This window comes from Camelina sativa, chromosome 7 (assembly GCF_030686135.1).
Source record: "Camelina sativa cultivar CO46 ecotype springtype chromosome 7, ASM3068613v1".
NCBI classification, from domain to species: Eukaryota; Viridiplantae; Streptophyta; class Magnoliopsida; order Brassicales; family Brassicaceae; genus Camelina; species Camelina sativa.
This window is the reverse complement of record NC_141886.1, coordinates 9,514,001-9,540,589: the sequence shown is the minus strand read 5'-3', so window position 1 is coordinate 9,540,589 and position 26,589 is coordinate 9,514,001. Positions and strand designations below refer to the sequence as shown.

General features: G+C 35.4%; 3 protein-coding genes, 1 long non-coding RNA gene and 1 pseudogene across 30 annotated transcripts; 2 read left to right on the top strand and 3 right to left on the bottom strand.

Moving 5' to 3' along the window:
* Nucleotides 1-1,914: 1,914 nt before the first annotated feature.
* LOC104700824 (thionin) lies at nucleotides 1,915-2,721 on the bottom strand. The gene is made up of 3 exons (XM_010416417.2): nucleotides 2,456-2,721; nucleotides 2,293-2,370; nucleotides 1,915-2,190 (listed from the first exon to the last, which is right to left on the bottom strand). The coding sequence occupies exons 1-3, from the start codon at nucleotides 2,679-2,681 to the stop codon at nucleotides 2,093-2,095; spliced, it is 402 nt and encodes a 133-aa protein (XP_010414719.1). The 5' UTR covers nucleotides 2,682-2,721; the 3' UTR covers nucleotides 1,915-2,092.
* Nucleotides 2,722-4,032: 1,311 nt separating this feature from the next.
* Nucleotides 4,033-9,552, top strand: LOC104700823 (putative aldo-keto reductase 4). Of its 23 annotated transcripts, none has more exons than XR_015561748.1 (11): nucleotides 4,033-4,634; nucleotides 4,722-4,922; nucleotides 5,251-5,423; nucleotides 5,504-5,606; nucleotides 6,670-6,887; nucleotides 7,005-7,252; nucleotides 7,372-7,484; nucleotides 7,584-7,654; nucleotides 7,901-7,981; nucleotides 8,077-8,125; nucleotides 8,214-8,550. XR_015561748.1 is itself a non-coding variant. In XM_019227591.2 (5 exons), the coding sequence occupies exons 1-5, from the start codon at nucleotides 4,416-4,418 to the stop codon at nucleotides 9,393-9,395; spliced, it is 1,035 nt and encodes a 344-aa protein (XP_019083136.2). In that variant the 5' UTR covers nucleotides 4,033-4,415; the 3' UTR covers nucleotides 9,396-9,552. The 23 variants fall into 23 exon arrangements, 4 of the variants coding, with proteins under 4 accessions (XP_019083136.2, XP_087314175.1, XP_087314173.1 ...); XR_015561743.1 differs by having other exon boundaries at nucleotides 4,036-4,634; nucleotides 7,584-7,645; nucleotides 7,730-7,981; XR_015561761.1 differs by having other exon boundaries at nucleotides 4,278-4,634; nucleotides 7,084-7,252; nucleotides 7,584-7,645; nucleotides 8,219-8,550.
* A 4,697-nt stretch (nucleotides 9,553-14,249) lies between these two features.
* On the bottom strand, nucleotides 14,250-15,846 carry LOC147941107 (uncharacterized). Of its 5 annotated transcripts, none has more exons than XR_015561739.1 (4): nucleotides 15,500-15,846; nucleotides 14,890-15,374; nucleotides 14,729-14,783; nucleotides 14,250-14,657 (listed from the first exon to the last, which is right to left on the bottom strand). It is a non-coding gene; the product is annotated as an uncharacterized LOC147941107 (long non-coding RNA). The 5 variants fall into 5 exon arrangements; XR_015561740.1 differs by having other exon boundaries at nucleotides 15,046-15,374; nucleotides 15,500-15,816; XR_015561741.1 differs by lacking the exon at nucleotides 15,500-15,846 and having other exon boundaries at nucleotides 14,729-14,804; nucleotides 15,046-15,179.
* Nucleotides 15,847-17,835: 1,989 nt separating this feature from the next.
* LOC147941106 (uncharacterized) lies at nucleotides 17,836-19,966 on the top strand (annotated as a pseudogene).
* Nucleotides 19,967-20,516: 550 nt separating this feature from the next.
* LOC104700819 (DELTA-urthionin-Uf1a-like) lies at nucleotides 20,517-21,307 on the bottom strand. The gene is made up of 3 exons (XM_087458043.1): nucleotides 21,039-21,307; nucleotides 20,877-20,954; nucleotides 20,517-20,774 (listed from the first exon to the last, which is right to left on the bottom strand). Exons 1-3 carry the CDS (start codon nucleotides 21,262-21,264, stop codon nucleotides 20,695-20,697), a joined length of 384 nt encoding a protein of 127 aa, XP_087314169.1. The 5' UTR covers nucleotides 21,265-21,307; the 3' UTR covers nucleotides 20,517-20,694.
* Nucleotides 21,308-26,589: the final 5,282 nt, after the last annotated feature.

Here is a 26,589-nt window from a genome sequence, read left to right as displayed (position 1 = left end):
ACATATAATATAGTAACCAAATACAATTTTATTGTATGTTTCACTATTAAAAATATGCTCTTAAACCTTAAATTATTTTATTGTTAAAGTATGCTCTTTATCACCACCTATAAAATGTCTTTTAAAAAAATTTTATGTTGCTTGGCATAATTATAGTTCTTATAATTACTAAAATTGTTTTGTGACATAATTTCTTTAAACATAAATTTTTTTGTACTCCAAAGATATTTTGGATGAACAACTGGTGAAAATTATCTACTTTATTACAATGATTTTATGACCAACCCAATCAAAGTTGAGAAATTGAAAGAAAGTTAATATAACATAATAAAAATTAAAATTTGAATATTATATATAAGAGAATTTGTTAGAAATTAGAAAATCCCCCTATATAGTAAGCCATAGATAATTCAAATATACAAAATATAAAATTTATAAACAATCCAAAACATGATATATGTCATAATCACGTTAAAGATCGATGCATTATTTACTTCTCAGAAGTATCACATTGTACCAAAACTACTTATAACTATGACCTCATCTCAGATATTATCGAATTGTAAGTTCTCAACTTATTTTTACCAGAATCAGAAGTTCTCATATATTTTTCTATATACCTGGATAGAACCACATAAATCAGGTTTGAAACCAATTTCAAAGAAGGTTTACCGTTCCGATTTCCCAAATTACAAAATCGCTTCTTAATAACTCGGTCAAGCAGCTCTTGTTTCATTACCGGAATCATTGACATTATACAGAAGAGAAAACTCTAGAGTTTGACCAAATACATCAACCACCGACTAATCTTCAAAACTTATAATGCTACTAACTGTAGAATTACTTTTGCAACCTCCATCAATGTCTTCATCCTCGATTAATTTAGCGGGCTTTATATACTTTGATTCCATTTCATTGCATCTTATATCTTCCACTAAAAACCCCCCCCCCCCAAAATAAATAAAAACCCAAAATAGGTCAGCAAAACTATATCAGAAAAAAATTCAAAGATTAAAGTTTTTGATATAAACATGTAAATTTTATGTATAATGTTATTTTCTTAATTCTTTTGACATAACTTATGTTATTTTTTAAAATTTATTATTCACTATTTCTCGATTAATAATAATATACATGCTTAATGATTATTTTTTTGTTTATACATTTAAAAATCTAATTGACAAAACATATATAATATAATAGCGTACAATGGAAAACATATTAGTTTTGTCAATTTTTTTTTTGATTTAGGAAATTTTTTTTTAGATATAAAAATGTAAATTTTATTTAGATTTAATATTCTTATCTTAATTAACTATTTAAAAAAATAATTTTTTTTTGACACATGTCAACATCTCATCGGTATACAAGACACATCATAATTCTGTTAACGAGTAATTTTGAAAATCCAACTTTATATAATAAGATTTCTTCTCTCAAACAATAAACATAACGAGCTACTTATAAAATAACCGGGAAGGACACATAATTCTTTATTTAGATGATAGTAAGTACAATCTAAGGATTGACAATTTTATGTTTCAGTCGAATCTGACGTGGTTATTATCTGCCAATACCCAATAGCAAATTAATAATCTCCTTGGATTGAGTGTATTAAATTATTAATACGGCTCATAGGATAAAATATGGGAATCTCTACGTTTAAATCTAAAAGCTAGGTTTCCCATGATAGCAGCAAATATGCTTCAAAAATCATATTTACATGACATCACCTACATCATAAGTTCTAATCTAGTGGATATTTTGATTCAGTTTGATTGCTTTTTAAAAAAATGTGTAATCTTCAATGCAATAATTCTTTTGGGTTCTGATTTGGCCAGAAAAATAGATATGACCTCCTTATAAGATAGTGACGTGCAGGGCAAGAATTTTGTAGCAACGGTGGAATAATAATAAATATTAAAGTGACAAACTTTTTATTTATTAGAAGTCATGTACAATCTAGGATTGACAAACTTCTATGACACATAAACAAACTGGAAATAACTTATATTCAAATACACACAAATGATTGAAAACAGGAAAATAACACTCTGAAACTTGGATGTGGTAACTTCATGGATATGCTTGCTTAGGCAGTCTCAACTACAGTTGACGAGCCCTTGGTGCAGAAAGTCGAACATGCATTTGCGCATTGTGTTACGGCTCCATTCACAATTTCACTCGCATCTACTCACCGAAACCATAATAGAATGGGTTAGCATTCTCTTGTCTAACATTCCAAGATAAATAATAATATTATAATTTATGAACTTGGATGTCTCGTTTTACCAGAGCTTTGGAGTGTCTCCATGGCAGCGCACACAGAAGATGTACATCCCAACTTACAGTATTCATTGACAGCATCACCTTGAGTAAAATATTCGAAAAAAATTAAACATTGATGTAACATGGTAACAATTGACATAATAAAGCGCGATACAAAAATATGTACCTGAGTTTTGGAGAGTGTCATGTGTATATCCGTTAGGACATTTGCCGTTAACGATTTTGCATCCACTGAGAGATGCACACGTTGGTCGGGAGCCTCCCGCAAAACGGCAAGTGTTATAGATATTTCTAGCTGTCGTAGTTGGGCAGCAACTCTTTGCCTCCACTTGAATTTGTGCCATGACCAAACTCATTATGAGCACACTTAGAAAAACTGTTTTGCCTTCCATCTTTTGATTGATTTCACTTGTTTGATCACAATATATATTTAGCCTGTGTTGATGAAATGTGATGAAACACGACTTGCTTATATACTAGTTGTTCTACAGTTTTCTACCATAAACTTTAGTTCACACCTTTCTAACAAGCTACATAGAATCTACATATTCGCTGGACCACCCTATCCCAATGACTACCACAAACTAGTAACAAGATTTTTTATGTTTGGCCTTGATACACTGGAAGAAGAATACGAAGGGATTAAAGAGGAAGGGACAAACTAGTTTTATCACAACGTGTTTTAAGGTTACCTCTTATAATTTACCCAGTTCTTTTGTGGCTGTGGTATTTTTAAGGTTCAAAGTCAGTAAGTTATAATGTTGATATGTAAGCAAATACAATCTATACGAGTTGAGCTCAAAGGGAAATAAAAGCCTGGCTTAACTTATTACAAACTACATAATCACTTATGAATGTAAATATATTATGTAACTACGTAACGTGTTGATAAGTTACGAAATGTGTTTTTTCACTACAATTTCATATTTGAGGGTTATTTTCATTAATACTTGAGGATTTTTCTTTTTAAAATATTTTTTTGAAGGTTAAACTGTAACCACACTATTTAGCTGTGTAATATTTCGTTGTTACTTGAATGACATGCATTATTGTGTAGATATATACTATTTCAAAAGATCATGTGAATCCTTCCTATTTTCTCAGTGATTGTGAATTACTTCTTTTGCATCTAATAGTTAAATTTTAACCATACTCTTTACCAGTTAAGTTTTCGTAGTTATTTGGATGACATGAATTATTGTGTGAATTCATCATAAGGATCAAGGTGAGTAAATGAATGGCCTAAAAACGTACATTGTAAGAACCAGAATCTCGGATAAGATTTTGGGTTTGGCTTCATTCATTGGAAGGGACAAAAAAGGTTGGTTACAAAACGTGTTATACGTTTCCAATTCTCTTGTGGTTTAGCTTTCATGTTCAATTTTGAATGTTTTGTGAGGACCAATTAAATTGATTATTTTGAATGTTTTGAAGGTTGTCTGGATCGTCGACAACGTTAATTTCTGAAGTTACTTTTGTAAACTCTGTTCATCTAGTTTGGATTACAAATATTGAAGTTTTATTTTAATTAATGTTCAGTTGACAAAAAATAATTAATAATTTATCACATATTTTTCTTAAACTAAACTAGAAATTAAAGAAAAAATAATTGCCAGCTAATTAAGTAAACACATGCAAACAATATTAATATTTTGTTAACTACAGAGACTTTAATTGTCTTCATATAAGGACATTCATAAACAAATATAATATAAATGTACAACACAATAACCATCCAACTTCAGTGTTTTGTTTGTCGGAATCCAGCATTAACCGGTTTGACCAATATTGAGCAGCGTTGATATATTTTTGCAAATTCAAAGGTCAATATATTTTTAAACTTTTTATTTATTTATAAAATTTATGTGATTATGTCATTAGAATATATCTAAGCCAATGCCAATGATATATATATTTTTGTTTTAACAAGGAAAAGAAAATAATTAAAATTTTATTTATTTACATAAAAAGCATACATCATTCTGTCAAAAATAGTCAAAATACTTGTGTTATCAAAAATAGTAATTGAGAGAGAGAGAGAGAGAGGGAGAGAGAGAGAGAGAGAGAGAGAGAGAGAGAGAGAGAGAGAGAGAGAGAGAGAGAGAGAGAGAGAGAGAGAGAGATTCATGGCGACTTGTGGAGTGAGGAGGATGAAGCTGGGAAGCCAAGGCCTCGAGGTTTCAGCACAAGGCCTCGGTTGTATGGGTCTCTCTGCTTTCTACGGTGCTCCGAAGCCGGAAACAGAAGCCATCGCTCTCATCTACCATGCTATTCACTCGGGCGTCACTTTCCTTGACACCTCTGACATTTACGGTCCTGAGACCAACGAGGTTCTCCTCAGCAAGGTTCGATCTTCAATTTGAGGTTTTGTTTATCTTTTTGATTTGTTGAAATGATTTCGATGTTGAAAATGTCTGGAGTTTAATTTGCAGGCACTCAAGGATGGGATGAGAGAAAAAGTGGAACTTGCGACCAAATTTGGAATCACCTATGGAGAGGGAAAGATAGAGGTGAGAGGAGATCCTGAGTATGTGAGAGCTGCATGTGAGGCAAGTTTAAAGCGGCTAGATGTTTCCTGCATTGATCTCTATTATTCGCATCGGATTGATACTCGTGTCCCTATCGAAATCACTGTAAGTAAGCACTCTTCTTGTCAGTTTTTCCTTAATGGTTTTGCAACTTTCAAATGAAATCTCATTGAGCTTCACATGTTGGCTTAGTAGATAGGAGTACTCTCCTAATTGAAAGATAGCTTTTGACGCAAGCTAGGGCGCCCTTTAGACTTATTAGCCATTTTAGTCACTTAAGTGTTTTATCATCTGCTCTTATGATATTTCTTTTGCATATACTCTGCTAGGGTCGGTTCTGGCTCTAATACCTGACCTTCTTAGAAAGCTGGCATCTTTTGCTGAAGTTAACCTTTTTGTTTTTGTTTTTTTTTGTTTTTGTGTCAATGGCAAGATGGGAGAACTGAAGAAGCTGGTTGAAGAGGGTAAAATAAAGTACATTGGTCTGTCCGAAGCCTCTGCTTCAACTATCAGAAGAGCACATGCTGTTCACCCAATTACTGCCGTGCAGTTGGAATGGTCCTTGTGGACTCGAGATGTGGAAGAAGAAGTCATTCCCACCTGCAGGTATTAATTCATGTTCATCCTACTCTCCTGGTGCAATAATCTATCAGTCATGTAACTTCATATTCTCTTTCCTTCTTCAGGGAACTTGGGATAGGGATTGTTGCTTACAGTCCTCTAGGACGAGGTTTCTTCGCATCTGGACCCAAGCTTGTTGAGAACCTAGACAAGAATGACTTCAGAAAGGCAAGTATATAGGCTATGTAAGATTTGTTTGTTCACTACAAGAAAACATGGTTTTTACGACTACAATTGGTGACTACATATGTAGTCGTTATTTTTGGTGACTATCTAATGACTATTGGGTGACTATTTTACGACTATAAATATTTGGTCGTATATTAGTCGCCTTTTTGTGACTACATATAATAGTCGGTATATTAGTCGTAATTTAGCGACTATTTTATGACTATATTGCATATCGAAACAAATAGTCACCAATTTAGCGACTATTTTATGACTATATCGCATACCAGAACAAGTAGTCACTAAATAGTCACCAATTTAGCGACTAATATGTGACTCAAGGTAAAGGTCGGTAAAAAGTTGCATATCAGTCGCTATTTAAGAAAATTAAAAAATTTAAAATTTAGTTTTAAACTTTAACCAAACTCCAAAACTTAAATCATAAACTCTAAATTTTTAACTTTCAATTTTTAATCTTAGAAATTAATTCATAAACCATAAAACTAAAACATAATTATTATTATATATACATAAACCAAGCTTTAGAACTTATAAGAAAATTAATCTATCACAAATCTTAAATCTTAACCCTAAACCCTATACCCAAAACCATTAACCAAACTCCAAAACCTAAATCATAAACTCTAAATCTTGAACTTTAAATTCTTGATCATAGAAATTAATTCATAAACCATAAAACTAATATTTAAAACTATTTACATATTTTCTTTACAAAAAATAAGTTTTAAAAAACCTACTAACTTATAAATTTAAATCTTTAACCAACAATTCAATATATATATATATATATATATATATATAATTTTCTAGTTCCAAATTTCTAAAACTTAAATCCCAAACCATGTTATAAACTCTAAACCTTGAACTTTATACTCATACTTCAAAATTGAAAATAATCTAAAATTTACATTGAAAGATTTATAATATAGAGGGAAAATGAAATATGGGCCTAAAATTCTTCAAAGCCTTTTCTATTTTTGTGCTTCTTCTTCTGCCGTAATTCATCTCTCTCTCTCTCTCTCTCTCTCTCTCTCTCTCACAGAATCCAAATTCACCCTTTGAAATTCCGACTATGAGCGAGCTTGTTGCTGGTGGGTTCGAGATCGGCGATGATTGGATCTCGCCTTGCTAAGAAGGCGACAACTAAAAAGCAGTACAGCCGGTCTCCTGTTCCCCATTGGCCGATTAGCTCGATTTCGTAAGAAGGACGAGTACGCCGAACGTGTTGGTGTCGTAGCTTGGATTTAGCTAGCCGCCGAGGTAATTACCCCTTCTCTCTCAGTTATTTTGACCTTCAAATTCATAAAACCCTAATTTGAACGGGGTTTCATAAAACCCTAATTTGAAAGGGGTTTTTTTTTTTTTTTTGTAAATTAGATCTGTGTAAGTTATGGAATTGACTGGAAACACAGAGAGGGATAACAAGAAGACTATGATTGTGTCACTTCACTTTCAGCTTGCGGTGAGAAACGATGGGGAGCTGTGTGAGTTGGTTGGTGATGTGACGAATTCTAATGGAGGTGTGATGACTAACATTCACAATCTTCTTCTCCTCCTTCCTCAATCGCCGTTCCTCAGCTCTCATTCTCTTCAAAGACTAAAATTCACAATCAAGCCAAGCCAAGGTCAGATGTCTTAATATTGTGGGTCATGAGATTTTTTTTAACATTGTTGATTATATAACTATGGTTTTTGTTTGCAACTACATCAGCGATGTTACTTACTCAAACTAGTTCTTATTTAGGTCAATGGAGATGGAAAGTATGAGCGGATAAGGTCAACAAGCCTTTGGTGGAGGTTCTTACCAAGAAGAGTGTTGTCTTTTCCACATCCTTCGTCCGGTTGTTCATGCATGAGGTTTTAGTTTATCCTTCTGTATCTGTCATTCGTTTTTGGGGCTTTAGTTTAACACCATACAGTAGATCTCTATTATATCTTCTCTATATTTAATTGTAGGATGATCTACTATTTAAAGTCCTCCTGCAGTTCCTGTCTGTACCATTGCATAGAGAAGAACTGTAAGTAGGGTAAAACACTGCCTTTTTTGCAAACAGTTACCCAGATTTCTATGAGCTCTTATGGGCGTTTTTTTAACTTATAAGGCTTAACGTGGAAGAGCATTCGCGTCAGGATGAGGACCAAACTATTTTCTTCCGTTTATCATAGGGCTCTCATGTTTAAACCAATGCAGCACCCTTCGTTGTATTCAACCTGTCAAGAATCTACAAAGATCAATTTTCGCATCTAACAGTTTGGATTCCCTTGTGTTACAGATTGACATGGACACTATTCAAGTCAGTAACCTGAATAGGCAATTTATATTCCGTCCTTCTCATGTTGGCTCCAAGGCTAAGGTATATTTGCTTGAGCTAAGTCCAAGAGAATCCAGTTCATAAGAGAATTCATGTGACCATATAGACTCAAAGTTGTTTGGGTTTGTTGAATCCAGTTTAGGAGGTATATGTTAGCAACCTGAGCTCATTCTCCCTCGCTTCAAGGTATGTAAGCAGCCTGAGCTCATTCTCCCTCGTTTGTGTTTGTTAAATCCAGTTTAGGTATATGTAAGCAAACTTCTTTTTTCTCCAGTTCAGCTGATTTCTCTCTGATGGTGTCATTAAGCAACCTGAGCTCATTCTCCCTCGCCTTAAGTTCCTTAAGAGATGCTTCCATCAGCTCAGCTTCCTTTCTCCTTGTCTCGTCTCTGCAGTTTGCTTCAGGTCAAAATCTTTAACATTCATCTCAAAAGCAAAAGACTTCTCATATGGGAAAGCAAAGTAACCTCCTTGATGTTTCTGCATTACCCCAAGATACCTCCAATATTTACTTTCTTTTTTAGTAGTATGATGTATTCTTATATTTAATTATGTTTTTAGTTTTATTTTGTAATACAGTTTTTTTAATATCATGGTTTCATAATAATAAATATAGTATTTATTTTTAATATCAATTCATTCCAAAAACAAACCGTTATTCAATAACTTATATATGTTTAAAAATAATTAATATATATATATATATTAAAATAGTATATATAAATTGCTGTATAAATACAATATTTTTTAAATTAGTCGTCAATTAGTCACTAAATTTAGTGACTATATTATGACTATTTTGTGTAGTCGCAAAATAGTCGTAGCGTAGTCGCTAAATTTAGTGACTACATTACGACTAAATTTACGACTATGCAAAATAGTCGTAATGTAGTCGCTATTTGGCGACTAATTTTACGACTATTTATTTTAGCGACTCTCGATTTACGACTATTAGTTTTAGTCGCTATTTAGTCGTAATATACCGTTTAGCGACTAAATAGTGACTAATAGTGCAGTCGCTAATTGCTTGTTTTCTTGTAGTGGTTTGTTGATGAGCCTTAGCTCAGCTGTAGATTAATTAAAGGAATTTATTATATAACAGCAATTATTATTGCAGGCTCTACCAAGATTCCAAGAGGAGAACTTAGACCACAACAAGATTGTTTATGATAAGGTTAGTGCAATCTCGGAAAAGAAAGGATGCACTCCTGCACAATTAGCGCTCGCTTGGGTTCACCACCAAGGAGATGATGTTTGTCCCATCCCGGGAACCACTAAGATTGAAAACCTTAACCAGAACATTGGAGCTTTATCGGTGAAACTCTCACCCGAAGAGATGACTGAGCTTGAGATCATTGCCCAACCAGGTTTTGTGAAAGGAGAAAGATACACGACCACATTACTCACATTCAAGAACTCTGAGACACCATTATTGTCTTCTTGGAAATCTGCTTAAAACCAGCTGAAGTTTCTGCTGTGTACAACTACATGAGCGGTTCTCTGTCCAAACAGATAGTTATAAGAGTTTAAGGTAGCTCTGGCCAAAGGATGCTATATGTATACAACATATTATGTTCTACCAATCTTATATACTATGACCAGTCTCCGATCTTCATAGTCTTAGTAAATCAGCATAATTTAAACGTCCCACGTTGTCTTAGGTTTAGCGTTTACGCACATAATGCCAATGAATGAGTGATCCCATCCTTATCTGAACATTATTGTCTTTGTCCATAGATCTAAAGGAAGTTAGACCCAATGATTTGGAACCCTTTCTTAGCTTGCTTCAGCTGCACATTATACCCCAAGAATAAACTATGTATAGAATTCCTCAAATGAAAACGTCAACATTTGAGACCACACCATTAAATAAAGGATCTGTTGTGATAACAAAACTTCAATAACTCTTACAAGCTAATAGCTTAATTACCAAAACAAAGGCTCTGTGCGACGAATTGTATCGGTTCCATCTCCTCGGTACCTGATTACAGTTCCGCATTTTTCACTACGCCTCTATCGATTATTATTTATAATTTTTTTTAAATACTAGATAAAATTATTATGAGTAAAATTATTATCAGGGGTTCAACATCCATTTGTGTAAAAAAAAAATATAACTAAAGTTTTTATTTAATCTTATTCAAATTTACGTTTATTTATTCTAGAATTAAGTTTATACGGTTCATCTTGTAAAAACATTTAAACAGAGGGTTGGTATATTTTTCACTCCAGAAAACTTTATTTACCCACAAAATCTGGTCAAAAGTTGTGTTTTTAAATCTTTTCTGGTCACTGGTGATCTAGCAATATTACCAAAAAATTTAATGGCATTTTCTTAATATTTTTTTTTTCTCACGAAACTTGGAAAGGGTATTTTAGGAGTTTTAAAAAAATGAAAAACACACTCTCTTTGTTTTTTTTTTCCAAAAAAATTGAGGTTATCTGTAGAGGCTTAATTCCGGAAGGAGTTTCTATGATTTTTCATATCCGATCGGTTGGCATCTATTGAGTCCGTCATCTTTTGATTCTCACAAAAATACTAAACACAAAGAGAAAAAAAATGAAAGAGGGAAAGAGATGAGTGAGAAGATGAAAAGATTTGTTCTTTGGTTAATTGAATGTTTATGTTTTTTTTAAAAAAAATTTCACTTTTTTCTTCCCCTGCACGTGGAAGAACTATTTTCCATTTGTGCACGTGCAAGTGAAAACACATTTTGATGTATGGCTATTAACATCTTTTTAAATGAACGTTGTGGCACTCATGAAAAGAAACGTTAATATCGTAGTTTCATTAAAAAAATTTACTGTTTATAGTATTTTTGATTAATAACTCTATATATAATATATACATACATATAATTCAATTTTTTTTTTCAACCAAACATTAAGTTAAAAGAGAACTCCCATATTGGTTGCCTAAACCAAATGGAAAGAGTTTACAAAAGAAAATTCAGAAGCTAAATATCTTGAAAAACGAACAAGACAATCTACTTTCATATTTGATGTCCGGGAAATCTGGATAAGATTGAACATATAATTCAATATTATTATAACTAATTTAAGCTTAGGCAAAATAGCTGAATCCGTAGATCAGATCCGAAAAATCCGACTCGTACCCATATCTGAAATTTGAAAATACGCGAACGGTTTTAAATCTCTAAATCCGAACCCGATCAAAACCCATATCCAAACGGATACCCAAATCTACCCACAATATTAATATATAGTAGTAATATATTAGTAATATTCATTTTTTTTAATCGTGTAAATATCAAAAATATTCAGATTTTTGGATATTTTAGATATTTTGAGTATTTAAACTATTTTTAGTAAATTTGGGTAAAATACTCTAAATTTTTAGATAGTTTGGGTATTTCGAATAATCTAGATAAATTTTGATACTAAAATTTTGAGTTTTGAGAATTTCAGGTTATCCGAATTTGAAACAGAAATATCTGATCTGAATCTTAAGTTTAGAAATACCCAAATATGTCCTATACCTCTAACCCAAAAATCCAAAATACTTGATCTGAACCCAAATGCCTAACGGTAACTTTAAAGTATGAAAATAATATATATCTACTTATAATAGGAAAATAAATAAATAATATATATTGATCTATATGAAATATGAATCTCTCTATACCTATGGGGTCATTCAATACACAAAGGATTTGATTATCGTTACGGAAAGTAATGGCTACGAATGCAGAGTGTTAATCCAGTTTTTATATTTGATGCTTTTCTTAAAACTCAAGAACAGATTTTGGGTTTTGAGAAAATTAACACAGAATGAGTCAAAACTAGATTACCTTAATTCAAGGATGAGTATGCATGTTTTGAGTATCAAATAAGTTTAATTCAAAGCAAATGAAACTATAAAATATTAAAATCTACTATCTGATCGAGACATCACCGGAAAAGTCCACCTTGCTGTTTAAAAACTCTCCTATCTAACTATTAAATCTACATATCTTTTATCCATTCAACCTAAGGTGAATTGACAAAATTATCTTTCATTTTCATTTTCCCATTTTTTTATTTTTAATAATTAAATTTGAAAAAAAAAAATCTTAAATTTGGAATATCATCGATCTCAGGCTTGAGCTCACTGCCGTCAAACTCCCCCCCCTCTACATCGGTGTCGTGCCTTCCAGAATCTGCATTGAGGTCGCCTTCAAGTAAATTCTTCTCTTCATTTGTGGATTCGTAGTGAATTGAAAATATATAAATTGATGAAAAGGAAAGATCTTGAATTCCAGAATCTGCATTGAGCTCGATTCCATTATTAGGGTATGTACATTGGGTGTTATTTCATTGTTTTAGTTCGATTAGGAGTTTGAATTAGCAAGAAATAGATTTCATTTGTGGAATCGTAGGGAATTGCAGATTAGAGAACTCTCAACGATCCAATTTGTTTCTGTTTCGCGATAGTAGAACTTGGTAAAACTAGTATCACTGTTTTATGTAGTATAAGTAGTTAGAAAGTAAAACTTGGTAAAACAAGTACTACTGTTCAACGTAGTACAACTAGGAAAACTGGTAATAACTAGCAGAACTTGGTAATACTGAACAGAGTTTTGTATTGTTTTGGTAGGATACAATGAGCATCAGCATACATTTTAAATGTCAAGGTCGCATGTATAGTTTAATGATGAAGACATTGGTTGAGAAGATAACTTTTTCGCTGGTAGAAGCTAGGATATACAAGAAGCTTGCATTGGATGAAAGTGAAGTTACACTTCGGTTGACTTACAATGCACTGCTGATGGGAAGTGGGGATCCTTGGACTATTACTAACGATGAGGATATGCAAGTTTATCTATCGTCAATTGATAAGGAGAGTCGTAGGTGTATATTGTATGTGGAGGTCATCAGTAATCCAGAAGAGCCCATGCAAATGTCGAAAGTGGTGAAAAGCTCTATTGGTATGAACAATGATCAAGTAGGATGTAATGCCATCACTTTTTATGTAGAAAAAGAACAAGTTGAGCCGATAAAGGAGGTTGATGGTAGTAAAAGTAAAACCGATGGAATCGTATCTTGTGATGAAGGTGTGCATAACGGTATAGGTAGATCGGATATGGGTGATGAATATGTAGAGCTCCCACCTGTTGTAGAAGCTAGTAAGTTTGTATAGCCATGAGAATACGGTTTGATTTTGAGTCTCCTTCAAGAATTTCCTAATAAGAAGGCATTGCAAGATGTGGTGAAAAAAGCCGCATTTGTCCTCAGTTATAGTTTTGTTATTAAGAAGTCAGATCTATACGTTTAGTGCTTAAATGTACTAAAATTGTCTGCAAATAGGGTTTATGAGCCGAAAGGGTTAGAAATACATATATTTTCTCGATTAGAAGGCACACCAAGATGCATACATGCTCTCAGACAAGTCAAAGTAGAACCAACAGCACCGTGAAGAGGCATGGAACACAAGAATTAGTCTCAGCTCTTTTGCATGATCATTTTCCCCAAAAAATGGAAACTCCAACTCCTAAAGTGAACATGGATCTTGTTAAGACCAAATTAGGTGTGAATATATCATACTAGACAGCGTTGAGAGGAAAATCAAGCTATTACCGATTTGCGTGGTAGCTCGGAAGAAAGTTACAAGATGTTGTATTGCTATTTGCACATGATAGAGAAGGTGAATGAGTGCAATATAACACGTGTGGAATTGGATGAGAAGGAAATATTCAATTACCTATTCATAGCTTTGGGAGCTAGCATTGAAGGGTTTCAAGTAATGAGAAAAGTGATAAATGTGGATGCAACTTTTCTCAAGAATGGATATGGTGGTGTACTAATTTTTGCCTCGGCTCAAGATCCTAATCGTCACCACTATCCCATAGCGTTTGGTATACTCGATTGTGAGAATGATGCAAGTTGGACTTGATTTTTGGAGATGTTAAAAACTGTTATACCAGACACTTCCGATTAGTATTTATTAATGATAGAAATACAAGACTTATTGGTCCCATAGCTAATGTGTATCCTCACACTACAAGAATATTGAGTATTAATAGCGTCTGAATAACGCTATCTATCGATACTATAGCGTTTTGACAAACGCTATATCTACGTCTGTCATTGTAAGTCAGACACTTTAGATAATATGTTTTTATTTTGCTATTGTATACAATAGCATTTATTCGTCAGCAATTAAATATTCTATAATAGTGTTTTGTTTTTGTTATTAGTATATTATCAATGGAATTTTTATATTTAGTAAATGTAACTATTTCTACTTATTATTTTATACTAATTTGGTTCGATATATAATAGAATTCTAGATTTATTTTATAGACATATATATCAAAACACTTTATTAATTGTCACAAAGACAAACACATAAGTTCAAATAAACGCAAGCAACACTTTTTTACAAACTTTACATGTTTTCCATCTACACCTTGGCTTGAAATCACTTCAAATTATCGACCTTCACTAAACACATGTCTTCTTCTTACATCAAACCAACGGTGCCGTAAAACCTTTTGTGGTCACAAACAACTTCGCCAGAGACTAGCTTGTTGAGACAGACATCACTTTCCCATGTTAACATAGAAACACTTGTTTTGATTACCGAACACTTGTTGAGACAGACATCACTTTCCCATGTTAACATAGAAACACTTGTTTTGAGTATCAAACACTTTGGCGACACGGAGGAGAGCGGGCTCACCGTTAAGTTCTTTAAACCACTTACCGCCCCAATAACCTTATGAACACATCAGAAATTTAAGAGTTCGAAGATAAGAGAGACTAATGCAAATCTATACTAACACGTACCATGGAGCTTGTATTACTCCGGCGTAACCAGCCTGTAGCACTTCATCTGAGAAACCTACCAAAGAAAAAAAACAATCTTGCACAGAAGAACTTAGAATTCTCAAAAGATGAAACAACAAAACAATTCAAGGGTTTTAAACAGAAATCCACCTCCATCGTACATGGTTACAATGAATAAAAAGGGAGGAGATGTCGACCGCCGTACCTTAGAGACCACTCTTAAAATCAAATCTGCTCTTAAAAGCTGCTCATTCTCTACGATTTCAAGCATAAGAAACCAAACACGACCGGAAATCAGTTGCATAGAGAAATAGTACCTTAGAGATGAAACTCTCGAAGAAGGAAGAAGAATACTGGTGATTGTCGTCTTCCCCTCCCCCCCCCCCCCCCCCCAAAAAAAAAAAACCATGTTCTAAGTAGTTCACAACATCAGATCCGTAGTTGTACGCACCTAGGGTTCACCAAATTCAATAGAATCATTAGGGTAAGAAGTTCGTAACAACAGATTCATAACACATACATCATTTGAACAACATAAAGAGATGCTAAATCGATTCAATAAAACAAGGAACCAAACGTCTTAGCTACTCTCTCTAGATCCATTAATCTAGCCACCATGAACTTGTCGATTCAATTTCTCATACCCCTTTCACAGAAAACAAACAAAAACAAATAAATGAGGATATATATTTTTTTTTTTAAATCCGAACAAAATTAGGTTTTCCATTCGGAGTAATAAGAGGAAGAATAAGAGTAAGTGTTGGCGGCTACGGTGTTGTTTCGAGCTAAACTGAGATTGATCTTCTTATATACTTTGAGTGAATCTCTATCTCGCTTGCATCAACAGTACATATGGTTTGATTTCGAAATGGAGAGTGAAAAGGAGGGCAACGACATGATACAGATCTGTATTTAATGAAGAAGCCGTAACTAGGGTTTTGCTCGGTAGATAAAAGGAAGAAGACTCATGTGTCTTTGAATCTGGGTTAGGGATTTTGTTGGGGGAGAAACCTGATTCTAAATATGGTGAATTGGTAATGATAGAGTAAACAAGAGTTGGAAATTTTTTTGATAAGATAAACAGAGATAATAAGAAAAGTAAACTTCATCTTCTTGTTATAATCCACCACTGGGAAGTACATTTTTATTGGTTTTAGTGCCATCCGTTCATCATCATCGGAATCCTGCAACAAACATTTGTATCAAGTATTACTAAGTTATACCAAACTAATAGTTCTACCAATTAAAACCAAGTTTTTCTAATACATATAGTTATACCTAGATTGACCAGTTTTTCAAATCCAGACAGTTATACTATATTATACTAGTATTACAAACCCAAAAAAATATGTCGCCCGAATCGATCTCTCCCAAGGATACATCCGAATCTACTTCTTCGCCATCGAGATCTGGCTCGTTCTCTTCTTCTCCTTCGTCACTTCCGACATCCTCCTTGTCTCCCTCCTCATCATCTCCCACAGTTTCTAAGTCAATTTCCTCATCCTCTTTATTACTCCTTTTGACTTCGTCCTCACCATCTCCATCACCAATCACAGGGAGATCCGCCGGCTGAGAACTCTCCGCCGGCTTCGAATCTTGTTCTTCTTGAGCAATTTTTCTTTTCTTATTTTTCGTCCACCTCGTCTTCGGCATGTTACTACTAAAAATTGATGAGTCTCCACAATCGATTGAACAATACAACAATCAAAGAGAGCAAAAGATCGATTAGTATCCCCTAGTTTTTCAAGAAGAGAAAGAGAGAGAGGGATAACCGTTAGGGATTATAAGAAATAGTTGAGTTAGATAGATCCGATTAGGTTTGTGGGTGGAGGAAAAAAATCCAGGTATTTTAGGTAATTTCTGAATTTTAGCTAGGGTAAGATTGTAATTGTGTTTGTTTTTGATTTAAAAATAAATCAAAATAAAAGAGTTTTACATGGGAAGTTTTCATATTTTTATTTGAAATTTAGCGACTCTTGAGGAATCTAAATTTAGCGACTCTTGAGGTGATTCCTCTATATGATCAGTTTAAGGCTTTAAGCTAATAATTCATTTCTTGTTCCTGTTTTCTTTTACTATAATTTATTTTATCTTTATTTATTATAGTTCCAACTTTGCAACCGTTGTCCTTCTCATAAATCTCCTCTTAATCCTACAAACGGCTCATCAGAATGTTTTGTGTGTTACGAAGAAAACCATGACAAATTGACAACAAGTCAAGCTACATGTGTAATTTCTGCAATTTGTATGTCCACGAGGAATGCATTAACATTGTATATCAACCCATGCTATTGTTCTCATATTTATCCCTTGTGTGCATGGGAAACCCTATGATTATTACCGAACCTGAGGCCCAGAAGCATGAACTCCACCAAACAGTAGCGGTTTAATTACAAAGACGAGTAGTGCGACCGCTGTATATGAAAAGTCCAAATTTTTTGTTTGTATGAACAAAAAGAGGTAACATAAATAAATAACATGAATAAAAGAACTTTTTTTTTTGCTGTCATCATTAAATCGACAAGGTCCGATCTATAGCCAATCTCTACTATGTGGGATAATGCGACCTACTGAAGTCGAACTCTGATGGAATCGGTCATAGAGATGGTGCTGTAATCACTTGACTATGTACACTTCCAAAAAAAAAAGAATAAGTTGGGTTGTCGGGGACAGGAGAAAGATCCGGTTTTGGAGAGATAAATGGTTGACTCATATGCCACTTTGTAAGTTGGTAGTAGGTGATATACCAGAGGATCAATGTGATGTTAAAAGTTGGGATTTACGGAGGAATGAGTCGGGTTGGGATCTGCAGAAGATCACTCCGTACGTTTTGGATAGTATGAGGCTCAAGCTCAAATCAATGGTGGTGGATACGTTTATGGGCATGAAAGACAGATTCTCTTGAGGGAATGTTTGAATGAGAAATTTACTATGAAGTCAGCAATCTGAACAAAGCATGGGGTTTATTTTATTGGATATGGCGTGTTGTGGCTCCAAAGAGGGTAAGAGTATTTTTTAGTTAGTAGGACATCAAGTCATAATGACTAACATGGAGCGTTATCGAAGACATCTCAGAACATCGAGTTAATGTCATGATTATAAGGACAATGAGGAGACGATTCTGCACCTACTTCGTGAATGTCCTGCCATGTCGTTTGTATGGAACAGATTGGTACCGCATAGTAAGGCTCGCTCCTTTTCTGGGAAGTCAATGTTAGAGTGAATCTATGCCAATTTGGGTGATACCACAAAGATAAGAGGTTAGTTGTGGGCCATGATCTTTGCAATGGCGGTCTGGTGGGGGTGGAAATGAAGATTTTGGGGTGAATGGGAAATGTCAAGATCAGGTGAAATATATTGGAGATATTGCTAAGGAGGTCTCAACTGCGTATATACTTGTGAGGGGGGCTTCGAATCAGGCTGTGAGAGAGGAGAGGATGGTAGCATGGACTCCACCTGCTTGTGGTTGGTTTAAACTGAACCCCAGGTTCGCAATAGCGGGAGGGGTTGTAAGGGATGGTGACGGTAATTGGTGCGGTGGTTTGCTTTGAACATTGGAATATGCTCAGCACCTTTAGCAGAGCAATGGGGTTGTCCACTACACTACGATTTATATATAGTGCGGGAGAGAGGAATCACAAGCATAAAATTGGAAGTAGACTCGGAAATGGTGGTTAGTTTTCTGCAGACAGGGATTGAGGATTCACATCCACTAACTTTCGTAGTACGTGTGTGCTATGGCTTCATATCAAAGGACTCTATAGTTCATATTTCGTATGTGTATAGGAATGTTAATCGTTTGGTGGATGGGTTAGCACACTATGTGTTTCCTTTGCCTTTAAGTTTTCATATGTTTCATTCAAGTCTGGATAGTGCCCTTTCGATGTTTCTGGAGGATGTTAATAGGGTTGGGCGCCCCCAAAATGCTGACTGTAATTTCTAGTTTTTATTCATTAATTATCATGGGGTTTTTACCCCTGTTTCCTACCCAAAATAAAAATATACCTATAAAGCTGTCCTTCACTTTTTATGCGTGTGGTTTGTGCAGTACAAATGATCACTACCCGTGTATTTGTCATCAATATTTCATCATCCATTGAGCATGCATGCACTTTCCTCTTGTTATATGCATCAGTCGGCACGACCACCGTATCTCGTATGTTCGTTCCCTTGGCCATGGGAAGTGGATTTGCGGGGTATGTCGCAAGATTGTTAACAAAGAGTGTAGAGCATATTTTTGCTTGATTTTCTCTAAGCTATGTTGTTCATTCAAAATGTGGAATAAGACGTGGTTCTATTTGGGGTGGGAGAGAACTCAAATGGGAGCCCGATGAAGATGATTGAAAGTAGGCCATTCAAATTGACAGATCAAGCATAATAAAACATTTTTGACTTTTTAGCCATAAACACAATTTGGAGGTTGCAGTACTAATATTCTGATTCGAGGAAGATGCCTTACCATGTGAGGAAGCTAAACATTGCTATGCATTCACCATTCCCTTATTTTCTGAATTGTGATACAAATCTACACAACGCAATTTCATTCTCCATGATGCATGCGCTAAGCTCCCTCATAAGAAAGACATGGGGTAGTTATGGCTGTCCCTTTCAAAACTATTTCTAGTGTGCTACTTCTTGACGTTATTGCACCGATTCAGCGTATAACAGCTACAACATTCAAATATTGATGTGCGGTGTGCTTCTATTTCTAATGAATTTGTACATGAAAGTCATCTACATTGGCTGTTTGTATCTCCCGACGGCAAAGATGAACACATGAGGTCATTGAGGTTTGAAATAGCTTTTATTTATGTTGCAAAGACGTGAGGGATTGTGGCAGCTACATTTTATGCTTCAGATGCGCTACTCTACCGGCATCGGTAAGACACAAATACAGATGAACATCCTCTCTCCTTACATTACGGTGAGAGAAATGTAAGTTCTACATATTGTTGTGGGATATGCAAAGAGGAAATATATTTAAAAGGTTGGTTCTCAGGATGCAATGTTTGTGGCTCTGCTCTTCATACTGAATGTGTATTTAACAATCTAATACACTCAAGAGGTGGACATAATTTAACGATGGGTCACAATGGGACATTTGATTTGATTCTGAACCGGCTCTCTCAGCCGATTTGCTACTTGTGTAAAAATTGTTGTACCGGTGATTTTGTTCTAAACAAAAAGGCCGATAAAAATCTGTTCCTAATTTCCTATGTTATGAATGTAGCCTTTTAGCTTTAACTGAATTTGATGACTAGAGTGAAGGGTATTGCGACAATAAGTACTGATATTATTTAATCTTTCTTCTGCTTTGAAAAAAAAAAAAACTTGACTAGCTACTTATAAAATGGTCGAGAAGGATCCATAATTCTTTATTTAGATGATAGTAAGTACTGATACAATCTTTATGTCTGAATCGAATCTGATGTGGTTATTATCTGCCAATAGCAAATTAATAATCTCCTTGGATTGAGTGTATTAAGGCTCATAGGATAAAATATGGGAACATCTACGTTTAAATCTAGGTTTAATCTCTAAGAGCTAGGTTTCCCATCATAGCAGCAGATATGCTTCAAATATCATATTTACATGACATCACCTACATCACTAAGTTCTAATCTAGTGGATTTTTTTTTTGCTTAGGTTTGATTGCTTTCTAAAAAAATGTGTAATCTTCAATGCAATAATTCTTCTGGATTCTGATTTGGCCAGAAAAATAGATATGACCTCCTTATAAGATATTAACGTGCAGAGCAAGAATTTTGTAGCGACGGTAGAATAATAATAAATATTAAAGTGACAAACTTTTTATTTATTAGAAGTCATGTACAATCTAGGATTGACAAACTTCTATGACACATACACAAACTGGAATTAACTTATATTCAAATACATACAAATGATTGAAAACAGGACAATAAAACTCTCAAACTTGGATGTGGTAACTTCATGGATACGCTTGTTTAGGCAATCTCAACTAAAGTTGAAGTCGAACATGCATTTGCGCATTGTGTTACGGCTTCATTCACAATTTCACTCGCATCTACTCACCGAAACAATAATAGAATGGGTTAGCATTCTCCGATCTACCATTCCAAGATAAATAATAATATTATAATTTATGAGCTTGGATGTTTCGTTTTACCAGAGCTTTGGAGTGTCTCCATGGCAGCGCACACAGAAGATGTACATCCCAACTTACAGTATTCATTGACAGCATCACCTTGAGTAAAATATTTGAAAAAAATAAACATTGATGAAACATGGTAACAATTGACATAATAAAGCACGATACAAAAAAATTTACCTGAGTTTTGGAGAGTGTCATGTGTATATCCGTTAGGACATTTGCCGTTAACGATTTTGCATCCACTGAGAGATGCACACGTTGGTCGGGAGCCTCCCGCAAAACGGCAAGTGTTATAGATATTTCTAGCAGTCGTAGTTGGGCAGCAACTCTTTGCCTCCACTTGAATTTGTGCCATGACCAAACTCATTATGAGCACACTTAGAAAAACAGTTTTGCCTTCCATCTTTTGATTGATTTCACTTGAAGAATATTTCAAGGTTATATATAAAGAGAGGCAAAGGTTCACAATAGAAGGAAGAGAAAGAGAAGAATCACCAACATAGAAGCAAGGGAGAGACAAGTTAGAGAGAGAGAGTTTTTGGGTTTAGAGAGCCTCTTGGTAATCTATTGTCTGTAAGGGATTCGGGTAGATAGGTTTCTTATTCTTCTTGTTCTTGTTCTCTGGGTTGTTCTTACACTAAGAAGCATAGGTGAATAAGCTTCAGGGTCGTGTTAGAGGGAGAGACAAGAGAGAATTGTACTGAAACTTATACTTGGATTTCTTTAGTGGATATTTGCAAGGGTCGGTCCTTGCACGAGACATACTCTCCGGTTTGGAGGGGAACTCGTTAAATTCTGGTGTTGATTAGTTCTTGTTTCCGCACTCATACAAAGTTAGACTAATCATGTGAAAACACCTACAAGTGGTATCAAAACTTAACAAGTTGGTATCAGAACACCCAGGTTCAGCAGAAGGCGATATAGAATCAGGTTCTGCTGGTGACTACACTAAAAGAAATCAAGTAGAAGAAGAGGATCGTTAAACAGTCATGGAATCAAACACACAAAAGTTTGAGGTTGCAAAGTTCGACGGTAAAGGAGACTTTGGACAGTGGAAATTCAAGATCCAATGTCAGCTGGAGTTACAAGGGTTAGAGCACACTCTCAGGGAACCAGAGATCGTTACTACGACAGAACAGACCAGTTCATCTGCAACTCCTGCAAAAGGTGGCAAGGCAATAGCAGGAGTGAAGAGTGGAACGGAGAAGGTTGATTTTGATCCAGCTAAAGACAAGAGAGCAAGGAATCTAATCTGCATGAGCTTAGGCGATGTGCCACTGCGTAAGGTCATGAATGAACTCACGGCGTTGGGAGTTTGGAAGGCCTTGGAAAGGGATTATCAATCAAAATCCCTACCTAACCGCATCTACCTGAAGCAGAGGTTTTCATGTTTCAAGTTTGAAGAACAGAAAAGTATAGAAGACAACTTGGATGTGTTTCTTAAGCTGGTGGATGACTTGGCCAGTTTAAACATCAACATCTCTAATGAAGATCAGGCTATTCAGATTTTGTGTGCTCTACCAGAGCCATATGAATCTCTGAGGGACACTCTTAGGTATGGAGCCGGTAAAACACAATCCTTAACCATTGATGATGTTACAAGTGCTCCTTACTCCAAGGAAATTGAGCTAAAGCAGAAAGTCAAGTCAAAGGCAAACTCAGAAGGTCTGTTTGTGAGCAGAGGGAGGTCCGAGAACATGAACAGTGGTCAAGGAGGCAACAAGTCAAAGATTAAGGATAAGAGATCAAAGTCAAGGCAGAGGAATCAGCCTAAGGCAAGAGAATGTTGGGTCTGCGGGAAGGAAGGTCACTTTAAAGTAGATTGTCCGGAAAGGAAAACTACTAATGCTGCAAACGTTGCTCAGGAAAAGGAGCAGCCTATGGTCCTAACAGCAAGCCTACAAAACACAAGAGATAAGTGGGTTATGGATTCTGGTTGTACTTTCCACATTACACCAGACAAAGACGCTTTGTTTGATCTCAAGGATATTGATGGAGGGAAGGTCTTGATGGGGAACAACACTTACAATGAAGTGAAAGGAATTGGCAAGCTGAAGATACTAAACCCGGATGGTTCTATTGTAACACTTACAGAGGTAAGATACATGCCTACAATGGGCATAATTTCTTATCTCCTATGGGCAGCTTGAGAAGAATGGATGCAATTATGTTGGTGAAGACTTTGCAGTAACATTCTTCAAGCAGGGCAAGAAAGTCTTTACAGGAAAGTATCATGATGGACTGTACTATTTGCAGGGAATTGTTTTAAAAGGGGAAGCATTTGTGGCAAGAGCCCAAGTGAATCTCACTAACAGATGGCATTCCAGGCTAGGACACATGAGTCTAAAGAACATGAATCTTCTGGTCAAAGAAGGTTATCTAGACTCTAAGGAAGTTCACACATTGGATTTTTGTGAAGAATGTGTCCTAGGTAAATCTCACAAACAAAACTTTCCAGAAGCTAAACATACAACAACGGACATCCTGGAGTATGTACACAGCGATTTGTGGGGATCAGTCTCAAATGAATCAAGCTTGTCTGGTTGCAAGTACTTCTTAACATTCATTAATGATTATTCAAAGAAGGTTTGGATCAGATTCTTAAGAAGTAAGGACGAGGTGTTTGAACAGTTCTCAGAGTGGAAGAAACTCGTGGAAAATCAAACAAACAAGAAGATCAAGTGTCTAAGAACAGACAATGGTCTGGAGTTCTGCAACCAACAGATGGATAAACTATGCAAGGATTCAGGGATTAAGAGACACAGAACCTGCACTTATACTCCTCAGCAGAATGGAGTATCTGAAAGGATGAACAGGACAATAGCTGATAAGATCAGATGTATGTTAGCGGAGACAAGGATGGAGAAAAAGTTTTGGGCTGAAGCCGCTGCAACTGCAGTTGAAACTTGGGTTTTTCATGGTGAAGGATGATGAATGAGATGATATGATGTGATGATGAACAGGTGGAATGCAAGGAGTTTCAATTTCCCTTATGATGTTGTAGTATAAGAGATGTCAATCCTAAATGAGTGTTATGAAAGCAATCAAGTTATGAATATTTGTCTAAGTCAAGCCAAGTATGTAGGATGTTTGTCACTAACAACCTAATGATGAATGTAAAAGCTTATAAAACTAGATGCTAAAAGTAAAGAGAACAGGATGATCTAAACAACAATTCAATGAAACAGAAATAGAAACTATAGTAATGCAAGTAATAAACTAATGCAAGGCAAATAATGAACAGGAAACTAAATGAATGTAACAGAAAAGCAGGACAAACACAAAGCATAAACAAGACAAACACAAAGCATAAACAAGAATTCTGGGGATGAGCTCGAGCAAGCACTCGATCGAGTGTGCGATCGAGTACAGGGTCGAGTCAGACAAATGCGAGAAACAGAGCAATGCAAACAAAACAGAGCAAGACAAAAGTAAATCAAACAACGACCAAACAACATGATTTAGACTAAGAAATCAATAGACAAGTGATGTTCATATATTTTACCTTGTTTTCCCTTAGTTTATTCACAACTTTTGCATCTTTTGCTATCCATTTAGGCCATTATTGTGTAGCTTTAGGACTAATCATGCATTAGAGTATAGTTGCATTGCATTTGCATCTTTTCATGCATAAACAGGTGATTTTGGAGCTTAAGGAGCATGGAAACAATGCTGAGGAGAAGTGAAGCAATCCTGAGGAGAAAACAAGAGAGTTAAGGCTGAAGAATCAAGGTCTGGAGTCCAACTCGACCGCACACTCGACCAGACACTCGACCGTGTGCTGAGAAGGACTCGACTGAGTGGAGAATGCAAGAGAGAAGCCAGCTCGACCAGCCACTCGACCGAGCACTGCTCGAGTTGACCGAGCCGTTGACTGCTTTGACTTTTTGTATTTTTAGGGCTTCCACCTCATCTCCTATATAAGGCCCTTGTACCTGCAGCCACCAAAAGTCCAGCTTTTTAGAGAGTCTAAAACCTAGTTTTTACCTTTTTTAGATTTTATTCCTTTTACACTTTCTTTTATTTTAGATTTTGTACTTGTTTAAGAAAGAAAGACTAGATTCTTGTATTTTGTTTGTTTCATAACTTTCAAAATATTAAGATTTCGAGTTTTATTTCTTCATCAATATTGTAGATCTCTATTTCATCTTTCTAATGATGCAAGTTTCAATATTTTCTGGGTTTTTGACTTATTTCACCATGTGTTCTTGTGAGTAGTTTGTTTAGGACCTTGAGGATGGGTTAGGCTGTGTTGATCTTGTGGTTTATTTGATTTGGTCAAGCTTCATTGTTGTAGATCTCTTCTAGGCTAGATGTTCTTAATGCTGATCCTATATCTGAGAAGGTAGGGTTTGATTTCAAGCATCTTAGCATCACACCAATGTCTAAGGAGCATAGATAAGGCTAGATCTAGAGCTTACCATTAGGCTTGCTAAGAGATTAGAAGTCTTGTTTGGTTTGAGATGTATTGCTTAATGTCTGCTTGTGTAGATTCTTTACTTTGTGAAAATAAGTCTAGAAATGCATAGGTTTGATTGTTTCTTGCCATGAGAGTGGATTAAACATGTCTTAGAATAGTATGTCTAGAGATCAGCTCAAAGTTTGCTTGAGATTTGTTGACCAAGTTAGATAACCACAATGATTAGTTCAGCCCATGAATCCCTCCTCAAGGCCTTCTTTGTTTATTAATATCTTAGTCTAAATATCATTGCTTGCTTGTTGTTTGATTCGTTTTTGCATTGCTCTGTTTTTCTTGTGTTGCTTTGTTTTCACGTTTAGTCTAGCTCGACCCTGTACACGACCTACACTCGGTCGAGTGCTGCTCGAGTTCGTCCCCAGAACTTGTGTTTATGATTTGTGATTGTCTTGTTTCATTCCTGTTTCATTTCCATTGCATTCACTTAGTTTTCTGTTCATTACTTGTCTTGCATTAGTTCATCAGCATAGTGTCTATTTATGTTCTAGTTTCATTATAGCTTTAATTTGTCTGTTCTGTTTGCATTTAGTATCTTGTTCTAGTTGGTTTTACTTTCTGCATTTCATATCTCATTATAGGATTGTTAGTGACAAACAATCTTTACAATTGGCTTGACTTAGACTCATATGCACATCTTGATTGTTCACAAACACTCAGATTGGATTGACACCTCTTATACTACAATTGCATAAGGGGAATTGAAACACTCTGACATCTATTCATTCCATACATCATCATTCCATACATCATTCACCCAACCACAAAAAGAGTCAGTTTCAATTTGGCGCCGTTGCCCATTTGAGTTTGTTTTGTGACATTTAGGATCATTATTAGTCTAAGATTAAGTTCATTTAAACACTTGTGAAGTTACTGAACTCGAATCTTCCTTTGCTTGGCTGTTTTGTGTTTCAGGTACCCACTCGACCACCTACTCGACCACCACTCGACCGAGCTGTGATTGAGCACTTGATCGAGCCAGAAGCCGATCCAAATAGCCATTACTTCCCAGTCGACTCGATCACCCACTCGAGCCTGCGCTCGACCGTGTACCTGTTTGAGTCTGTAGTAAAGTTTGTTGATGCACACAAGGTCAAAAGGCAAAGACAGTCTTCAACAGCCTATTGACAACATCCACAGGCTACAAAAGGGTTTGAGACATAAGCAAAGGAGAGTAGTTCAACAACAACAAGGTCAAGACATCATGGAGCAACCAGCTATCCATGAGCAGAGACCAAGGCACATTGGTGCAGG